Below are 21,337 nucleotides of genomic sequence, written 5' to 3' on the forward strand. Positions count from 1 at the left end.
TGGAGTTCAACTTCCCACTGACCATTTTTTGATGAGATTAGAAAAAGGAACAACAAATCAAATTTATCATGCAATTTTAAACTTTCCTTTCTTTGTTCTTGCATTTATTTCAATACGCATAGTGGCATGTTTGAAATATCCAAATGGACTCTGACTATCTCTGGCTTTGTCTAAATCTACTTATTTATTGGTGCATAATTGAGCAAAGCTTTAAGCATATAACTAATTAGAACATTTGGAACCATCTAGTGTACAAACCTAATGTAGTGAATTTGAATTTTACTTTGAAATTTTATTTGGCAATTTAAAATAATCTTAAATTTCTGCAAAATGCTGATTATACGTGTGATCTCTTGAAATGCTTTTTATTTCACAAAATCTCAGTTTTTAAACAGAAGTGTGTAGATTCTTGTGTTCCACTCAAAGTGTTTGTTTGTTTTAAGTGCAATGAATCACCCAATTCAACTTTGGTATTTTAAGAAACATTATATAAGAGGAATCTGTGTGGCTGAGCTGAAGAGACATTAAAAGTCAGAACAGGAAAATTCATCTTTGCTTAGTTCAGCTTGTTGAAAATGTCAACTGGGGTCACATCAAGTTTTACCAGTAAAGTTTAAAAAAAAGTCTGTTTACAGAAGCAAAATGCACACAAATAACTTTGTATGTGATTTACGGTAGCTTCAGCTGCTTAGTAACCTTTTACAGTTATTACGGTAAAGCACCGCCGCAGTCATGAGCTGATGTTTATTCCTGACTGGGCTTCGCTGCACAGCCGCTCTGGACTGATTTCACCTCCTTAACTGGAGTCTGAAATAACCGTCCGCTCCTTCCAGGTATGCAAGGATGAATCTTTATTAGAGATCGGAAAATGCTTTGTTTAGCTTTATTGAAAGGCGTAAATATTCACTTTGCTTGTGCGCATCGCTGCTGCGTTTGTCCCTCTGACGCTGCGTAAAAGTAAACTGAATTTGGCAGCAAGATGCAGATGGATGCCTGGTATTAGAAGCGCCTACATATATCTGCTCCTAAAAAAATGCGTCAGAAGATTGGTGTGTTTACTGGTATTCTGTTATGTGGTTTTGTCTGCCATATGAGGTCATGTCATCTTTCTAATATGCATAACTGGTTTACTTCACAGCTCCACTTCCTGAATGAAATCTTGCCAAGTCAGGAAAGAAAATAGTGAATAAAGGGGCCTCCAAGTTAGGATTCTGGTTCGGATCAAGGATTTTTAATCAATTACCTGGCGTGTTGAATCCACAGAAGTCTGGGTTCATGCCGGATTTTGAGCATTTCAGATTTTCCTACTCAAGAATGAATCCTGTCCTGAGGGAGAGCGGCTTCCTGGCTCCGCAGCAGCATCACCACATTATGGGCCAGGCGGATGCAGCCATCCCGGAGCCAGGCTACATCCTGGGGGACAGCGGTGGATTCGGGCCGGATGGCTTGTCAGGGTTGGACCTAGGTGTCCTGCCGCCGTCGTCGGGTCTGGCCTACCTGCACCGGGCGCCCCCTGCGGCCACGGCCCTGCGCAATGACCTGGGATCCAATATAAGCGTGCTAAAGACCCTGAACCTGCGATTCCGCTGTTTTTTAGCCAAAGTCCACGAACTGGAGCGCAGGAATAAAGTGTTGGAGAAGCAACTGCAGCAGGCCGTGGAGAACAGCAGCGGCGGAGAAGGGCTTCATAAGCCCCTGACCAAAGACACGGGGGTCCAGACTGGATTTATCGGACCAATTCCATCCAGACCGAACTACATCCCGCTCCATAATGTCAGTAATTCGGCCTACCTACCAGGCGGTCTCCTCTCTCCCACCCTGAACCCCCCTCCGCTCCTTTCAAACCACCTGAACACAGATTCAAACTCCAACCTCACCTCAACGGGTTTCCCGCTCGGTGCCGCTCTGAGTCCGAACGATTCGACCAAAACCTTGAGCAACATTAACGAAAAGCACGCCGCCAGCAGCAGTCTGCCTCCACCGCCGCGCTTCCTCCCCGGAACCATCTGGTCCTTCAACCACACCCGCCGCTTCGGCATCGGCAGGGAGTCGGGGCCCGGGGTCTCCTGGGCGCACCCTGACGGCATCGGGGTCCAGATCGACACCATCACACCTGAGATCAGAGCTCTGTACAACGTGCTGGCCAAGGTGAAGAGGGAACGGGACGAGTACAAGAGGAGGTAGGGACTAAACCTTGTTGTTGAACTAGAGTGAATTTATTTATGTCTTAAAGTAATGTGTTAACACCAAGTTCTTTGAATAAATGGTGTAGCGCACTATAAAAGTAATTTAGTAAGGTATTAAAATCTACCCGTTATGAATCAAAACTTAATAAACATACAGTTTTACTTTAAAAATGTAATTTCAGTGAGCTTTTTGTTGAATTGCAATGCTTTAAGTACATTTTACATTTAGGTTTCAAATAGATATTTGTTCAAATGCATTCATCATGTGTGGCATATGTTTAAATACAGTTTATTAAAAGTTAAAGTTTATCATAAATCTTGTGATTGAGAACGTTTAGCGACACGTTTGTATACAGCTTTTACAGCACTAATTAACGCTAAAGTCAAAGATTTTAGGAAACTGAGCTTCTTAACCCTGAGGAAATCATTTCCAGTAAAGGAGACAGCTTAGCTGTGGTGGGCAGGGAAAAGGTTTATCTTGGATTGAAAAGTTTTATGGGTCCTTTCAAAATTTGGCAAAAAAAATAAAATAAAAATCTTCCATTCTCATCTCTAATTTTATGATTTTCTGTCATGTGTTGTAAATCGTATTGGAAAACATTGTAATAATAACCTATCAAATTACTTGATTTTTCCAGCCAAAACCTCAAAGATGCACTTTAATTTAGATTTGTTTTTTTTGTGCTCCATGCTTGGTGTCTCATTAACATTTTATGTCATTACCATAACCAATTATTGTTTTGTTTCTTTGTAACAGGAGAAATTAACAAAATTATCTTAATTATAATTGGACTTTCACAGTTACTTTTGCTTTTTTGCTGGACGTAAATATAAGTATATTTAAGCTATTATTTAAACTAAATTATGAAAAATTCTTATGTGAATGATATGATTGCGATTACTCCAATTTTGGTAGTTTAATTAAATTAAAGTTAAGTTTGCTTATCCAGTGTAGATTTTTCTCATTTGCCCTAAATAGCTGACGCATATAATAATGTACAGACAGCTAAACTGGTTGAAACTATTTACAAACCACAATTATTGCTCCAAAATGGAAACTTTCTCAGCTAGAGGTCTTTTGACTGTTAACTTTTACTAAACTGACCTCGTCATAATTCAGCCAGTGTTCTCTTCACACTGCAACAAGACCACAAGTTGACTAAACCAACATGCAATTAAACATTTAATGGATTCATTAACAAAAGGAAGTTCCTAATTTTAGTCATAAAATTTAACATTACATGGAAAGTGTAATGTTAAACTACAGGGTATATTATACCCTATATTTGAGGGTATAAATATTTTTATATATTTTTTTTTATGATCATTTGTGTAAAAGTTGAAAGTGAAAGCAACATCCTTCTCATTGTAAATTATTTTATAAGGTGTTCTGGGAGAGGTTTCCCTGAAAATCTTAATTATTTTGTGATTTTTAAGCTTTATGTTGTCATTGATGTTTAACTTCCAGAGAGGGATATATTGCTGTTGTAACTAAATGTAAAGACAGATTTGACTGAGTAAATGAAAGCAAAGTAGCTCCTAGCTCAAAGTGTGTATTTTCACTAAAGCTTTTATCGATTGACATGTCAGTAGATGTGATGAGAGGTATTTGTCCCATAAAATGATAGTTCCCTTTGTTTTTCAAGTCTAAGAAGCTTTCTGGCTGTCAGTGTCTGGGATTGTTACAGATCCTGTTGGTTAGAGAAATAATGTTACAATAAATACATTAAAGTTAGTAATAACCTAGAGAATGCAAGGCAGGTGTACTTATATAGCATAACTTGTACACCAGACAACCCAAAGCACATTAACAAGACATCAAATGAAAGGGGGGGAAAAGAAAATGCCAAAGCATGAACATACAAGTACATAGTGGAAGAATATGTTAAAATACAGATACTATGAACAGCTCATTAGTCATATTCTTTGATTTTAAAAATCTGTAAACAAAACTGTTTGCTGGTTTGATGGAATCAACAGTTTCTTCACACGTCCGGTTTTTAGGGAGTTAGTTCCATAAAACTAAATGGTGCCTCACTTTTAGTTCTGGCTGTAGGAATGCTGAGTGAGCAGGTCTCTAATGACCTGAGGGGTCGACATGATTCATACTTGGTAAGCAACTCTTTATTTTAGGCAGAGTTTTTCTACTCTGCCTTGGAATGTTTGGAGACGTATTTGTCCCTTACTAAGGGACAAATACCTTAAGCTTCAGTTTAAAAATATTTTTATTTCCATATTTAATTTCTCACTTTATTTCTTTCTGTAAAATATAAGATCAGCTAAAACAACCAAATAAGTTTATTATAAAATGGTTAGATGATGTCCTTCATTTCCTGCATTTCTATCCTCCTCAAACATTTCCTCCTCCTCTTCCTCTCTGCTGACTTCTGTTTTGCTACCTGCAATGCAGCAGCGGCCCAGTGATGTAACCAGCCTTCCATTTTCCTCTATGTATTTTCTCCATGTCTTATCTGTGTTTTCCTTTCTGCCTCCTTCCTCTGTGTGTTCATCTGTCAACATTTCTCCATTCCCAGCTTTGCTGTGCTCTTCATCTCTTCCCAGAATAGCTCCGTGGCTCTTTCTTTCCATCTTTTAAATTACTTCCTGCTGTCCTTGTCGACTCCTCCTTTGTTTAATACATGGGTAAAAACAGTAAAAGTTGCTGCTACTGTTGCTGTTATCTACTGCTTTTAGTGCTGTCTGTACTAATAGAGACAGCGATGATGTCAGCTTGCCTTCACTAATTGATGCTCTAAGGGGTTACAGTGACTCATACATCATTTTGCTGAAGCAGAAAACCAATATCTGGACATGTTCAGTTAGCAACAGTTTATTTCAGTTATGCTTATTTCAATTCTAATACTAATGCGCAGCAAAACTGATCTCAGGCAGTTAAAAGAAATTAAGAATTTTGATTTGGATCATTTTATTACAGATTGTACAGCTCAAGTTAGTCCAAATTTACCAGACAACTATATTTCAGTTAACCCCATTTTAATTCAAACCAGGTCAATGCAATGGAATGAAGCAGATTGCTAATCTCATTAGTAAACTGCAGCAGATCTCCGATTTCATTCTTAAAACCTCTCAGCTCCTCTGCAGCTGTGGACGTCAGAGCCAGGTCAGACATTAGGCAGCAGTTTGACATCATCACAAATTATCCCACTGGTCCGGAATAAAATGTGATTCTGTAGGGTAATCAATCAGAAATGTCCCCGCAGAGCAACGTGTGGAGACTTTAAAACATAAGCCACAAGGACATCGGTGCTCCTTCTTTGCCACCTCTGCCTGCTGCTTTCCAGCAACAATATCTGTGTGTCTCTTCATTTCAGTGAACTGAAAAATATGAGTTCTGAGTCGCTAATATTCAAAACTAGTGAGATAAACAAAGTGACATTTTCTTCTTTGGTGAACATCAATAAAAAAAAAAATCCATTTTACACAAGAAAAATATCATTAGTCTAATGTAGTTTTTTTTAGCTGTTCTTGCTTTGTTTTTATATAGGCAGCTGATTCTCATCAAATCAGGTCAAAGCCAGACCCAATGTATTTATTTTCCCCTATTTCCATATGATTTATAGCATCCAAACTGCCAAAGGCTTTTTGAAACTGTTTTATTGTCAAACGTTTTATTGATAAATTCTTCAATTATTTTCTTTTTTTATAGACAAAATGAGATCAAGAGCACATTTCTAGCATTTTCGGCACAATGTACCTAATGCATATGAAAATAAGGTTCACCTTAAATTTAAATGTCAAGATATGCAAAGTTTATGACTAATGGTTATAAAAAGATTGCAAGATATAGAAAAAGATCACTATTTTATTGAATTGGCATTACTGTAGACTAAATGCTGTAAAATGTGGAAATAGCATCAGATCAGATGGATTTAATTTTATATTTTTTTTACATGACTTACAGAATGATTGTAAATCTGTTGGATTTGGTCAAGAGGAAGTATTATTTGCACACACATTTTAAATGGTCAGTCCATTTAAATATCCAAATGTAACCCTGTTAATGTGGCAACGTAATGTCTATCCTGTGATATTTCTCTGTCTTCCTGCAGAGGGAAAATACAGCAGAAATCCTCTGAGCATGTGGTCCCACAGTAACTTCTGCCTGTTTATTTCTGTCTTCTCTCCATGAAGACTTAGTGTTGGAGCATCCACACTGAATACTTCCTGCTTATGTAACACTTGCTGAATAGGAATAGATTTTGTCTCAAAGCTTTGGAGGAAACTTCATCTGGTATCTCAGCTGAAAATTAGATTGAATTCAGGAAGCATTCTGTAGCTGAAACCATGCAACAAAAAGATGAATATTCCAGTTAAAAGTAGGGGTAATAAGTAATAAGTATTACATTTTTGTGTGTGTGTGTTTTCTTTAATTTTCATATTGAGTGGCAAATGTGTTCCAGTTAATAAACGGTTTATTGTCTTGAAAATGTGTCAAAGTGTTAATGTCACAAAGAGCTGGTTTATGTCTATCATTTCCTGTTGAGAATTGTGACTATGTGTTAACAGATGGGAGGAAGAGTATGACGCCAGAATGGATCTGCAGGAAAGGGTGGCTGAACTTGAGGAGGTATGTAATCATCACAATTTGATTATAGTTATTATGCTCTGGTATCAATTATGGTACCTTAAACTCAGTTGGTTTGGATATAACATTTGGATATATAATTTTTTCTTTTATGAAATGAAACGACATCAGACTTGTATAGCGCTTTATTAGGACACTTGTATGAAATCAGCCATTTCCATTCATGCACACATTCACACACTGATGATGGCTAGCTGCTGGATTCTAGTCACAGCTGCAGTATGTAGCTGCAGCATGATTTCAAAACCTGTTTTTTTGTGTTCACTCTGGTTATCTTTGATATTAGAAATTGATGGCTAATTTGAGACAAAGTGTAACAAAGCAAAACTAACAAACAAAATGAGTACGTTTTCATAGCACCAGGATCCTATTATGTCTTAGGTTTTTTTTTTTAAACTCAGTTTATTTTGAATGATGGCTTTATTTTATTCTGACAAGACCCTTTGGCGTTCCATTAAACATTGAAACTGGATAAACTGAGCTTTGCACTTCTTTGGAATTTAGAAGAAAGTAAAAAGTGAGAAAATACTGTATGTGAGTTGTCCCAGCTTTTCTTTAAATGCCCCAAATAATTTGGAAAATGCTTAATTCACTTAATAAACACCAGAATAGATAATTAGTTGGTGAGGACCTTAAGAATTACTGAATTATAGTTAGCCTGTATCATCTTTTGTAGTCATACAATATAATCAAATATTTAAAACGCTGCATGGCACATTCACTCATCCATCTCCAGAACTGCTTGCATTGTTTTTTTTTGTTTGTTTGTTTTTTTTAGGATCTGCAGGAGAGTGAAGTGTACCAGGATGAACTGGCTCTCAGGGTGAAGCAGCTCAAGGCAGAGCTTGTTCTTTTCAAAGGACTTGTTAGCAATGTAAGTCTAAAACATTTTTGATAAGAGTACACGCACTAAAATAAACTTCTAGAGAGAAGTAAAAGTGGAAGAAGAAAATGGACACATCAGTTTATCAAGATTTTCTTAGAAATTCATTCATTTTCTTCCCTTTTAGAAGTGTGGCACTATTGAGCTGTGTCAACAGAATTTTCTTTTGACCTGTTTTCTTAAGGACCTGTCTGATCTGGAGTGCAAAATTCAAGAAAAGGCCATGAAGGTGGACATGGACATCTGCCGGCGCATCGACATCACAGCTCGCCTGTGTGACGTCGCCCAGCAGAGGAACTGTGAAGACGTCATCCCCATCTTCCAGGTACGTCTGCAGCAATAAAAAAAAATCTCCAACAAAAACCTTCACCTCTGAGCTAAATCTGCAGGCCTCCACCCATCAGGTACCCACTCCTCCATCCGCTTCTGGCCGCCGCACTAGGAAGCCGAGTGGGCAGTCACAAAAGAGCGGCGACGGAGATGAACTGAGCGTGTCAGAGAGTGAGGGGGGAGGGGCCAAAGACGAGGAGTCCAGCAGCACGTCGGCCAGTCTGATAAACGAGCAGATGCAGAAAATGCTGAATCACCTGTAGGTATCATTTCGCTGAACATAGCAACAGTAAATCACCATGTAGCTGACATGATTGCATCTGTACTGGAGGAGGGAGTGTGAGTTTGAAGATGACTGCGACAGTCTGGCCTGGGAGGAGACGGATGAGACGCTTCTGCTGTGGGAAGATTTTTCTGGATATACACTGGGAGTTGAAACACAGGGAGAGGTACACACATGTTACATTTCTTAAATTTCTTACTTGTCTGTTAAACATTTAGACTACAATATTCTCAAATAAATCAGAAGTTAGAAATATGTGAAGCTTCTGCATAACTCTAAAAATGTTCGATACAGAAAATAAATGAATACAAAACAATTAGATGTAATTCTGTCTTGTAGAATAAGTCAACTTTTATCTTCAAGCCTTATTGTATTTCACGTTGAGCCTGCATATGTCTTACTCTACAATAAGGGTTTCAAACTCATATCCATGTCAAGTCGCATGACATGTGACCTGACATGGGTCACATGTGAAAGGGCCGGTTGTGGCAGAATATATTGATAAAATTACCCATTAAATTGTTAAAATATTAGGGGGGGTGGGGGGGCTTTTGCATTCAATTAGTACTTCTTAAAATGTAGCAATTTTTCACAATGATGAAAACTGATTAAATCATATTTAAGTACACAACTGCTACCCCAAAGTTATGTGGTCCTGTAGATCCTAGAGGGCCACACAGCAACTTTAAATCACCGTTGTGGAGAAACACAGTTTTGGTGGGCTGGATTTGGCCCGCGGACCCTGAAGGTCTGGGGAACTGTGGTTTACAACCATTTTTAGGATTGAGAATAGGCCTCAGTCCTTTTAAATCAAATAAAAAATAAAGTTTCACTTTATTTGGTGAAACTTGTTAATGATTAGAAAATGGTTTCTGGTCTTCACGGTCATCACCTGCTTCAGTTTCTGTAGTCTTTCCAGATGTTTTGTCTCCATGTTCAGAGATCGGATTTCCTCCTGTAGGCATTTTTACCTCGTCTCACTTTGATGTTCTGTTTCCACAAGCTATTTTCAGGTAGATGTCTTGATTTAACTTCAGTCTGGTGACGTCGGTGACATATCTTTGTAGGTGACCAGTAATCTGTTAATTGAGATTAGCCTCTGGAAGTAGCCATTGACCTGTTTAATGAAATGCCAGAAAGGAAACTTCAAGAGATTACTGACAGGTGTTTAAAGCACTCTGTCTCTACAGTTCACCTCCACAAGCTTGCATAGTGTCTTTTATTATTATATGATTATAAATTTCATTACATGACATACAGTACATCAGAACTTGCACTTGTTTGGTTTTGATTTTAGAGATTATCATTGGTTGAGGTGTGTGATATTTATGGAGAATCTATGGTGTGATCAATCAATGGCTTTACACAGATTTTTGTAAAATACTAATTTTAATAAAAAAATAATCTCCCCAGCTCTGTCAAATTATTTATTTTGTCACTGTTCTTAATCACAATGACAAAATACTTTGATCATTTTATAAGGCTTTATGGCACATTTGTTTGTTTTTCCAGCAGGACGAGTCGATTGAGAAAGTGATTAAAGACACAGAGTCCATGTTCAAATCTAGAGACAAAGAATATCAGGACACAATTGACCAAATAGAGGTGAGACGTCTTGGCGCTTCTACTTCTGTGGTCTATAAAGCTTCTGTTCATGAGAATAGACCCAGTCTGTGATTTTTAACATGTTTGCGGTCCTTTGCAGCTGGAACTGGCCACAGCTAAGAGCGACATGAACCGACACCTGCATGAGTACATGGAGATGTGCTCCATGAAGAGAGGGCTGGACGTCCAGATGGAGACCTGCAGGAGACTCATCACACAGAGCGGAGACAGGTAGACCACAGGACATTAGCCTCACTTGTTGGGACGTAACAAAATGGCTATTCATTTGATAATATTGCTTTCATTTGAGTCTATTTTTATATTGTGTGCTGTAAAAGTCTGAATTTCCTGAGAATGGGGCTAAATTAGTAGAGTTCAGCACATTAGCATTGGCCCCGCCAATCAATTTGAAGGGCAAGTTTGACAGATGAAATCATTTCAAATACAAACTTAAAATAAAACTGAATTCAAATTAAATGCTTGTGGAAAAAAAGCATAAATGATGATTGAAAGAGGTACTGCAAACTAAAACGCTGTCACCTCGGATCTGACGTCCGGGGTAACTGAGCACTAGTTGTATCTACATGCTGCAGTGGTCTCCATCATGTTTTACATAAAACTTGTCCCTTTGTGTTTTATCTTAGAAAATCCTCCCCGCTCATCATACCAACAGCTGATGACTCTGAAAAGGAGGAGAAGAAGAAGAATCCGACTCTACCTGCTAACTCTGAGAGCAGCAATCCCTTTTGCAACATAAATGCTGGTATCCCACCTATGAACTGGAGAAAACCCTGACCCTCAATCCCATTCTGCTATTTCTTCCTCTAGTGTTTTAGGATAACTGAAATAAAGAAAACACACACTTTCCCCACATTCTAGGATTTTTGTGGATATTTCTAAAATTTTAAAAGTAACACAATATATTTGGGATTTCCTAAAACAGCCTACTAACACTGGGTTCCTTTAATCTCGTAGGCAGAAAAAACAGCCAAAGGAAGACAAAAGCAGACAGTTCTGTTTTCTGTCTAAAGCAAAAAGAAAATTTCCTCCACCGTCTTTCAGAAGCAACTTTGAATCATGTTCAGTGTCATAGGAAGAGAAAATAATTCACCACTGATTTGTAAACTTCTGCCCTCATGTGGTGACTTTCTGTAATTACATTTAAAAACTGCTGCACCTCAAAGTGACAAATGAAGGTGAATCTGTAAGATGTAAGGAATGCGCATTATTTTGCACAATAAACTGATTATTTAGTGTGGGAGCCTGTTATTTGCACAGTCTGTAAAAAAAGCTTCTTAGTACCAATAAGCCACAGAAGAATGTAGTATGCACATGTCACTTAAATATGAAAAACAAAAATCCTATTTATATTTATTTTAGGTGAAAGTTGTTTATTATTTCAGCCCAGATCCCTCTTGAGATTGAAATATGGATCTCAATAGGGTTTTACGTGGTTAAATAAAGACTTTTTTAAAATTTATTTATTTAAAATAATATACCTCTCCATGTCGGATTTCTGGAAATTTTCATAAAGCAGTAAATACAGTTAAAAACACAAATTGCAATTTGTTCAGCATCATTGAAAGATTATGGTAACTATTAATAGAGACATTAAGATGTAGTGAATTAAAAGCTTGAGGGTTAGTTATATATGTAAAGCCTTGGTAAAAACTAAATATCTGGGTGGTTTTTAACCAAACTTTGCTTTGAGGCTGAACTGACTCTGAGCAAATAGAATTAACTGTGGTTCTGGGATTATAAAGGAATATTTATGTTGTGCTGTCCCAAACCACTCATTGGAGGTTTGACTCTTAGCATTTTTTTTGCAGGGTTGTTATATAAATGTAGCCAAATTGTGTTGGCTAAACCTATACATCTTAAGAAATCCTTAATTTCTTTAATGAAATTAAAGAAAAAAAAAAATCCAATTACAAAAACAAAACAAAAAAAAATCACTTTTCATGTTAATAAAACAAAAATCTTTTAAAATTAGATATCATTTGCTATTTAGTCAAACATTTCTTTCAAATAATTAGACCGTGTTCTGCAGTGACATTATTTTATTAAGTTTCTATTTTTAATTTGATATATTTTTATTCAGTTATTTAACCCCAAGTTTTTATACTTGAAAAGCATTTACCTATAACTCGATGGTTTGTAATGCTAATTTGTTACATTGAGTTCATTTTAAAAAAGTCACCTTTGGAAAATTTGCTTTTAAAAAGCAGGTTTTTGTGCTAGACGTGAGGTGATGGTTTAAGCTGGAAACAGCTTGCCTCCTTATTCAGAGCTTCAACCAAGTTTAGGATTGAATACATCATCTGTTGATTTCAAATACCAGATCACTTACTTTGCTTTGAGGTATGTGTCTGACCTCTAATTGCCCATTTTTGTGAAGAGCTGTAATATTGTAACTGATCAGTGTGTGTGATGCTGACCTATTAATGCTGCAAGCTTTGTGTCCTATGATGTAAATGTTGGTGATTTTCAATGCAGATTTACTTTTTTGTGTATTGCCAGAAACAATGTTTTGAGTTATTCGGATCCCAACAGCAACTCTGGGATCAATACGATGTACAAATAGGTTATTTTAGTGTAAGTAGATTTTAGAAGCATAGGTTTTTGCTTTACTGTGCTGAAATGGTGCACTGAATGACAGTTTGTTTGTTTTTTATAATTATATACCCATAATCCTCAGATGTTTTTTTTTTTTTTTGTGTGTGTGTTTTTTTTCAAAGGGTCACATGTATGTGTACTAAACACACCTGCAACAACTTGGTAGCTTCTGTCATTCTATTTCTTCCTTTTTAAAATTTCTTTTAACACATTATTCTTTTTCAGTCAAAGAAATGTACAAAAATATCCTAATTAGGTTCTTTGTTCTTGAAACTAAAACAAAGTAGCTGCAAGTTATAGAAAACAAACCATTAGCAAGAAAAATGTTAAAAAAAGACAGTCTCAGGTTAAAAACTGGTTACCTGAATGAGATCATCTGCTGTTTGATTCTCAACATAGAACTCAATGTGTGTGAGTAAATTGTTGAGAAATGAAATGTTTGAATTATTATTATTATTATTATTTTTTTTTTTTTGTCATGGGCTATGTTGTGATTTGCAGAGCTGTGTTTGATCAAAATAAGATGACAAACAGAATAAATTGCATTAGAAAGATGTATCCTTGTCCACATGGTGGTGATAATGTGATGGTCTGTGGTTGTAGTTGCAAGAAAACTTCCTATAACTGGATGAATTATGAATTCTCTTTACCAGAGAATTTTCAGCCTTTATGATCTTAAGCTCAAGCACTCTTGGGGTAAGCAGCAGGACAATTGCCTAATAAACTAGAAAGGGGCTTTTATTTTCTAGCTGCAGTGGTTTGGTTTCTGATCAGTCTTTCTGCTCCTGTAATGATTTAACTGTAATTGGTTCCTGTTAACACAGTTTACTTGGCTGAGCAAAAGGCCGAGGGTCAAGAGCTGCAAACCAACAACTTCATTCAGATCAATAAAGAGGAGCAAACACAGAAACAGCCAGGAGAGGAATAGCTGCCATGGAGGAAACAGCTGTGCTGTGTCAGCACATTACAGATCCTGGGTTTAGTGTAAAACAATGTTTACCTCAGCCAACACCATGCAGTGCTTTTACCTGGCATCATGCATTTTATTTTTAAGCTTACTGTTCAGGACATTGATGATTAAATTGTAAATTGTGCAGAGCACACATAATTTACCCAAATTTAACCATTCCTTTACAATATTTTGTTTTTCTTTGAAATGTTCACATAGAACTCTGACCTTTCTCAAATCCTTGGCATTGTCGTCCTCAAAAAATGTTTTCTTCAAATACTAGTCCTCCTTAAACCTTATTTTGATGCTTGATAAATTCAGCAAGCTTCATAGAAAATAGCTGACATTTTTAATACTAATTACTGATGATCAAACATCGAATGTAATTATAACTGGAATGATTTTATGTCTGTCATGTTGAGGTTATATCTGAAGTTATAGAATATTTACATTTGCTTTAAGTCTAAATAGCATGATTTAGAAAAATGTAATATTATACTTTTTTGTCATTGAAGTGGAGTAACTCTCACTTTAATCCAAGACTGGCTCCAATTGGTTGATCATTCCCTCCTGACTTCTCTGTCCCTGAAAGTGCAAGCTCTGAAAAATAAAGTATTTTAATAAGTAGCAGTTTATTATTTTAGAACACTGGCGTCAAACTCCAGTCCTCATGAGCCAGTGTCCTGCAACTTTTAGATGTGCCTCTGCTGCACCACACCTGAATAGAATAATTAGCAAGGCTCTGGAGAACTGATCTACACCAGAAGGAGGTGATTAAGCCGTTTTATTCCAGTGTTTTGTACCTGTGGCACATCTAAAAACTGCAGGACAGTGGCCCTGGAGGACCAGAGTTTGACACCCCTGTTTTAGAACTAAATGCATTAGTCTGTCATAGCCACAGATTTTAGGAAATTGTTAAAAACAAAATCCATCCATGCATTGTCAATTCTGTCCTACCCAACCAAGGTTGGAGGTAAAAACAAAATATTTTTGGTAAATAGTCAAGTGAATTAGTCATTTAGTTATTTATGGCTAAATAACTAAATTATTTAGTTTAACCCATTGAATTGTCATCCAAAATTATGCTTAGGTTACATAATATTTCAAGTTATGGTTAGTTAACTGTCAGTGTTTGGGATAAATGGTTTAAACGGTATTTGCATTCTAAAATTTACTTTTTTTACATATTCATATTATTTTGTCACAATTTAACTACTTAGTAGTTTTGTCAATAAAGAAAATTCCCACAGTCAATGATTTGATTTCTAGTTAAAGGGGAAAAAAATGACTGAAACCAATCAAATGAAAAATTATATATTAAGCAGTTAAGTTAAAACATATTAACTTAATTGCTGTTATGACCTGGTGTATAGTCTACATTCATGCGCAATAAAAGGCCACAAACTGTATTTAGTTTTACTTTCTGGTATTATAGCCTCTGACGGAGACACTGTGCGTGTATTCGGGTGCGTGTCGCGCGCTTTAGGGGCGGGGCTTTTAGATGACGGACATATTTTGGTTTCTTTCATCTGCGCAATAGTGTTTTTCTTTCTTCAATCCGGGTAAAAAGAAAAGGTGAATTAAGACCTCAACAAGAAAGGAAACCAGAAGTCATCCTCCTTTTTACATCTAAACAGCAGGGCTGTGCTCTCATCACCCTCACTCACTCTTCCTCACCCTGTCTCAGATAATCCTCATCGTCCTGCCGCTGAGATGTGAGTAACTACTCTGTTTTATTTTTCGGTTTATTTTAAACTTGTCATATATAACTATCCAGGTTCTGCTTTCGGAACTGAATTTAATGTAAATTAATTTAGTGTGTAATTAGTACATAATCTGAAAAAGAAAACCGTTTTACTCTTTATAAAGTTAGTTTGGTGGTTTTATTTATTTTCTCCGAAACTAAGTTTGAAAGCATCTGGAAATTTCTGGGGTGCAGCTCTTGGACCCTGCAGGAGTCTGACCGTGACTCACCGGCTGACTCACCTAAAAAAACTATTCATCAGCTGTGATCGGGAAAAGCTCAAGTGTGCTGGTACACTTTGCACCAGCTGCTTTCTAACAAAACAAATTAAACTGTGCTGTTCAAAGAGTCAGATAAAACTCACTGAGTCTTCAGGCTAAAATAATGGATTATAAACGACATGAGACTTCTGTTCAGTAGAAAAACATTCAGTAAAATATGTTGTTTTTTTCTCTGGGGAGGGGAGGCTGATTTTTAATTCCTGCATGTTGATCTCCATCAGTCAGGCAGGCAGGCTGCTGCACTAATCTTTCTCCATTTTGCTTCTGGAAAACAAGCCTGACTGTTAGAGCAGCAACTCTGGTTGGTGTGATTCTGCTCAGTATGTCTGACTGAAACTTAAAAAACCCCACCAAGTCAAAAACTTTTTGACATGAATTGAAACTACTGCTTTTTGACAACCTCGTATATGTTGATTATATAGTTAAAGTTAAAGTTGGACGAGTTATACTTCCATAAAACTTAATTTTTGTTTTTTGTCCATATTTATTTAAAGGCAGTGAAAAAAAACTGATTTGATATAATATGAATCTACTTCAAAGAAGCATGTAAGCTTTTTGCTTGAAAAATCTGATCAAAATAAAATCAAATAAAATCAGGGTTCCATGGTGGAGAGTTTCAAAAAACAAATTTTGACATGCAACTTTTTGTTGTTAATGGGTGCCATAAACTCTAATTGTGATTTGTGTTGTGTTTGTGAATAATCTCATTGTTGGGGCCATCTGATTATTTTGTGCTTATATGATTTATATGATTCTGTACTTTGTATTTCACTGCTGGTGATGGGCTACATCAGGTAGCATGTGGGTTGTGTTGTTTAGTGATGCAGCATGTGTAACTACGCTTGGGAGGTGGGTGAGCACACTTGTCATACAATGATTATACATTTTTGCATTTAATAATATTTTTGGACATGAAATTAATCACTATTCCGTTTTATATAAACAATCAATTAAAACTGTAACCAGAGGTGTAAATAAATAGGAACCTAGAAAAGAAAAAGGAAGTTGGACACTAAAGTATTTTATCACCTTCACCCAGCTGAGTGACGTCAAAGGAAAAAAAATCACTTTAGTCCCTGAGTTGACATCATATATTTTTATAATTGCATTAGTATTTTGGAATGCAATGCTTTTAAATGTTTGAAATATTAACTTCTCTTTTTTTTAATGAAATAAAATCTTTAATAAGTGGTGCAATATAAATAATCTTATCATGTTTTGTGTTCACCAAACTTACTTTCCATTGAGGGAAAAAGGGTCTATATTGTGCCAACACCTGACTTACATAATTAATGCTTGTTTTCTTCCCATAGTCTTCTTCGTGTGGCTCATTTAATCTGCACCAAACTAAAGTTATAGTTTATCTGCTTGTTCATGGTGATCTACTTTTGATTTTTAAGGAAACAGATTTAATGAATTTGTTAGCTGTAATGTTCGATAAAACTGTACCCTGATTATTTTCTTCTGTGGGTCATAATTTGATTATTTTTAATTCATTAAGAGTCATACTCTTCATTTAATGCACACTTTAATAGTTGAGGTGTATGCAAGCAGCTCTGCTGGCGGCTTTTATGATATGCATGCATTCAAATTTGTACAAGGTTGAGACCAGCTAAATCCTTACTCATTTTGGGATGTTTTTACCACAGACATCTCTGCTTCTGAAAAGATTGTTTAAGAAAACTCATCTCTGATCATCATCATTTTCACTGCAGGTCGACTCCAGATGCAGCAGGCACTCCTGGAGCTCCCGGGGGTCCGGAAGGTGAGGGAGGCCCTCCGGCTCCGGCCCCAAACCTGACCAGCAACAGACGGCTTCAGCAGACGCAGGCACAGGTGGACGAGGTGAGCAAACACACACATTTAAAGAATGTTAATGTATTGTTTTTCTCATTACAAGAATCAATCAATCAATCAAACTTTATTTGTATAGCACATTTCAGCAGCAAGGCATTTCAAAGTGCTTAGAACCCAAATATAGCATTAGCAGCCTATAGTTACAGCTTAATTTCTAAAAAGTATAATGAAAATTGCAACTGTATGATAAAATTTTAAAACTGGTATTTAAAATCTTGTATCTGTTTTCTGATGTATTTGAGCTCAGTTTTTACAACTGAGACAGACTCTGACAGGTGTGTTTGTCCCTCAGGTGGTGGACATCATGCGTGTGAATGTGGACAAAGTCCTGGAGAGAGACCAGAAGCTGTCAGAACTCGACGACCGGGCCGACGCCTTGCAGGCCGGAGCCTCACAGTTCGAGAGCAGCGCCGCCAAGCTCAAGAACAAGTACTGGTGGAAAAACTGCAAGGTACCTCCCACACAAAATACCACGCTGGTCGTTTGGACTGTGAAGTTACAACTTGTGTTTCTATAGGCACCAGAGAACAAGAGATATCAAGTTAAATTACTTAATATTGAAGTTTGAGGATAAGGAAATTTTGACCTACTCTAGTTAACTGGGGTGGTAGCAAAAGGTGCATAGAGGTCATTTCATAAAATTAAAGGAGAAAAGCAATAAAAAAGAGGAAGACAAATCATGTTTAGATTAAAACAACTGTAGTATTTTTTTCACCAGTCAGGTATTTATTATAACATTTTAAAATAACTGTTCATTATAACAGCATGATATCACAAAAAACATATTTTAAATAGCCGTATTTTATTGTTACAATCTGAATATGTCTATAATACCAGTGTAACAGTAATATGTCATAGGTTAAAACAAAAATAATTATTTTGACATAAATGCTGAATCAGACAAAGTTTGCTTAACAGACGATGTGATTAAAATAAAATAAATAAAAAATCTCAGTACTTTTTCTGATTCAGAAGAATGAGATTTCAGGTAATTTTGTTATTACTTTCCTATGTCCAGTCTCAACACCCTCACAATGTCTCTATATTTGTGGTGATTCTAGACAAAGTAAACCAAGTTACTTATCAAAAACAAATTAGTTGCGCAAATCATGCCACAATTTTAAAATCCTTATAAAAACATCTTCTTCAGATGGTGTAAAAACATCGCTGAAGCTTGAAATATCACCCTGAATAAAATTAGAAATGCTTCCCAGCTGCCATTTCTGCTCGTCCATCACCATCCGTCCACACCGTTCATCCATCCACTCTTATTTTGGACCTGGTTTCCGGCCGCTGCCTCCTCCTCATTCTGTGCGGTTCATTTGGCCCAATCCGTGGCAGAGTGAAGGCAGATTATTTTCGTGGGGTGGGAGGAGAGTCTGTTTGATTGATGGGGAATCCAGAAAGAGAGGAAGGAAAATCTCAATCTGGATTACAATGACGGCCTGGGATTAGAGCGCCAGCTGTGATCTGTGATGTAACTCCTCCTCTGCAACATTCGGACTCGGCTTTGATCACGAGAACCTCCACTGATGTAATATATGTCTCAGTAAATGCAACATGTCAGGTTATAACAGCATGAAGGTTTTCATTCAGCTGTGGATTTCACTACTTTCAAAACAGATTGTGTTATTTTTTAAACATATTTACACACGTTGCAAGCCCTACTATCACGTCGACGCCAATCTCTCTTTCCATGCTCTTGTATCTATTAATCTCCTTCAGCCCCTCCCCCTCTCAGAAGGGATGTTATTTCCTGTCAATGTTTTTGTTTCATGTATTGAGCAACATTTATAATTATAAAATTGTGGGAAAAAAGTGTAGAAATGTTTGTGATCACTGAGATATTTAGATTAGATTCTGCATCAGCTGGAATCCTGTGTATGCACCTTCAGGGACCAATGGAAAAACAAAGAACAAATCAATCAAATACAAACTTCCTAACGTCTTGTGTCAAGTCTGTTTATATTTTTGGAATTCTCAATTTTCATTTTTTATTACTTCCTGTATGACCAAAACAAAATTAAAGTCCTGTTTGGCCTAAAAAGTGTTACTGTTGTTTTTGTTGCCAGATGATGATCATGATGGCAGTTATAGGAGTTATATGTGTCGGCGTCGTCTTCTGTAAGTATAACACAATGAAAAAAAATCACTTCAACTCAATTATTGTATTATAACGCACATCACTGTACAAGGTAAACCAAAAAATTAAAACAGTGAGGTTTAATTAATGTTGAACACAAATGAGCCATCAGATGGCCAAACGATTTTATTTTTGTTCATAAAATAAAAAGGTAAAAGTTTTAATGAAAAACATTTTACAACTTTAATCTTCAGTGTACTTTATTTGGATTTCCAAAGAAATTTTTGTATAATTTAGAAAAGGAAAAATATGGCTTTAAAGATTTTTGAATAAATAAATATGGAGTGTATTTGTATTCCCCTTTACTCTGATACACTTAAATGAAAATGACTTGTACAGAATTATCTTTTTTCTTCTACTTCAGAAATGCACCGTTTTGTGTTTCTTTATCTCATAAAATCTCAGACATACTTTAAAATTTGGTTGTGAGAAAATTTTATAGGTTCAAAGGTTATGAAAACATTTGCAAGGCACCATAAAAATAATATTTACACATTGCATTTCTTTGTCCTTATCAGAGCACTTTGTCACTTTTGCTTCCAGAGCATGAGGAATATTTTTTGCATTTCTTTGAAAATGAGTTAGTTTTCTTTATAAAAATATACGAATTCTGCTCTAAATTGGAAATCTTTTACCAATGTAAGTGTTTCTTTTCTGTTCACTATATTTAGTATATTTCTTCCACTGAGCCACTTTTCAAGAATGGAGATGCAAGTCCCAGGACGGGTCTGCACCAGCGAATGCTACTGCACCAAACCGAGTCTTTCCTCAGCCCTCCTCCTCTTCCTCAGCGAGGTCTTCCTCAGTAACCTCTATGCATGGGTCTTCCTGTCCTCTTTGCATTGAGCAGGTTTATAGATTAAAACAAAGGGTCACTATAATCACTTGGTTTTGTTTGGGTGAGTTGTAGTTTATGGATTAAGATTTATGACAGAAAAATTAGCCAACTTGACATAACCGCTGTTTTATCTAAATCTACTTCCTGAAGATGGCAGGAAGTGATGTTTTAGATTCAGTCAAGAATCAGTTGAGTTCCTTCTGTCTCTTTCAAGAGTATTAAGAGCTGTAACCTTTATTTCACAGAAACCATTGTCACACAATAACTAATTAGTAGTTTCATAAATAATAATAAATTGACATGGTCAAAATCATGTCAATCTTTACTTGATTTTTGAATTCTGAAGCAGCTTTGAGCATTGAGTTGTAACAGAATCACAGCATGTCATTGACCGATAAACCAGTTGTGTTTCCTACAAGATAATGTCCTTCCAGTCCTTGCTTATGTGAAAATGTCATGTTTTGTGTTGAGCCAAAGATAACCACAGATTAGAATTTTGCTCTTAATACAAAGAAATGAAGTTGTGCACCTGGTAAAACTAACATCTATATACATGATATGGTTTACTTTTGAGCAACACTAAAAAAACAGCCATACCTAAAATATATTGCTGCATACGATGTTAAAACATGGCTGAAACTCCTAACCCTTGCTGCATGTCATTGTCACTCTGTTGGTGCTGCCACTGATTTTAAACACAACCTAACTTCTGTTTGAACCGTTTCTTGTTTGCTTTCACCCATCCTGTGTTTAAATTCTGTGTTGTGAGTCGACTTGTCGTTTCCATGCTTTGGATGTCCAACACATTAGTTCCCAGAACTTTTGTGATGAATTTTCCTAGATGAAAACACTAATTTATGCTATGTACCATTGAAATGAATACATTTAATTCCAGACTGAATGGTTGACAAAATTCTAATAAATTAATATTTGCTTTCAATTGTCTTTTTTCTCTACTGGGATGTTTTGTACCAGCTTTGAGTTTTATCTTGTAAAGTTAAGGTTATTTCTTTTAA

At 36.4% G+C, this 21,337-nt stretch overlaps 2 protein-coding genes across 3 annotated transcripts; both read left to right on the forward strand.

The window, feature by feature from the left end:
* The first annotated feature begins 128 nt into the window (after nucleotides 1-128).
* Nucleotides 129-13,065, forward strand: LOC122843129 (non-homologous end joining factor IFFO1-like). Of its 2 annotated transcripts, XM_044137651.1 has the most exons (10): nucleotides 129-833; nucleotides 1,139-2,180; nucleotides 6,714-6,774; nucleotides 7,571-7,666; nucleotides 7,860-8,000; nucleotides 8,080-8,264; nucleotides 8,337-8,454; nucleotides 9,801-9,893; nucleotides 9,994-10,124; nucleotides 10,538-13,065. In XM_044137651.1, the coding sequence occupies exons 2-10, from the start codon at nucleotides 1,276-1,278 to the stop codon at nucleotides 10,686-10,688; spliced, it is 1,881 nt and encodes a 626-aa protein (XP_043993586.1). In that variant the 5' UTR covers nucleotides 129-833; nucleotides 1,139-1,275; the 3' UTR covers nucleotides 10,689-13,065. The 2 variants fall into 2 exon arrangements, with proteins under 2 accessions (XP_043993586.1, XP_043993587.1); XM_044137652.1 differs by having other exon boundaries at nucleotides 129-2,180; nucleotides 9,804-9,893.
* Nucleotides 13,066-14,943: 1,878 nt separating this feature from the next.
* LOC122843456 (vesicle-associated membrane protein 2-like) lies at nucleotides 14,944-21,261 on the forward strand. The gene is made up of 5 exons (XM_044138216.1): nucleotides 14,944-15,173; nucleotides 17,199-17,328; nucleotides 17,633-17,791; nucleotides 19,413-19,464; nucleotides 20,155-21,261. Coding segments are annotated over exons 1-5 (360 nt in total). The 5' UTR covers nucleotides 14,944-15,171; the 3' UTR covers nucleotides 20,172-21,261.
* Nucleotides 21,262-21,337: the final 76 nt, after the last annotated feature.

Source organism: Gambusia affinis, linkage group LG14 (assembly GCF_019740435.1).
Source record: "Gambusia affinis linkage group LG14, SWU_Gaff_1.0, whole genome shotgun sequence".
NCBI classification, from domain to species: Eukaryota; Metazoa; Chordata; class Actinopteri; order Cyprinodontiformes; family Poeciliidae; genus Gambusia; species Gambusia affinis.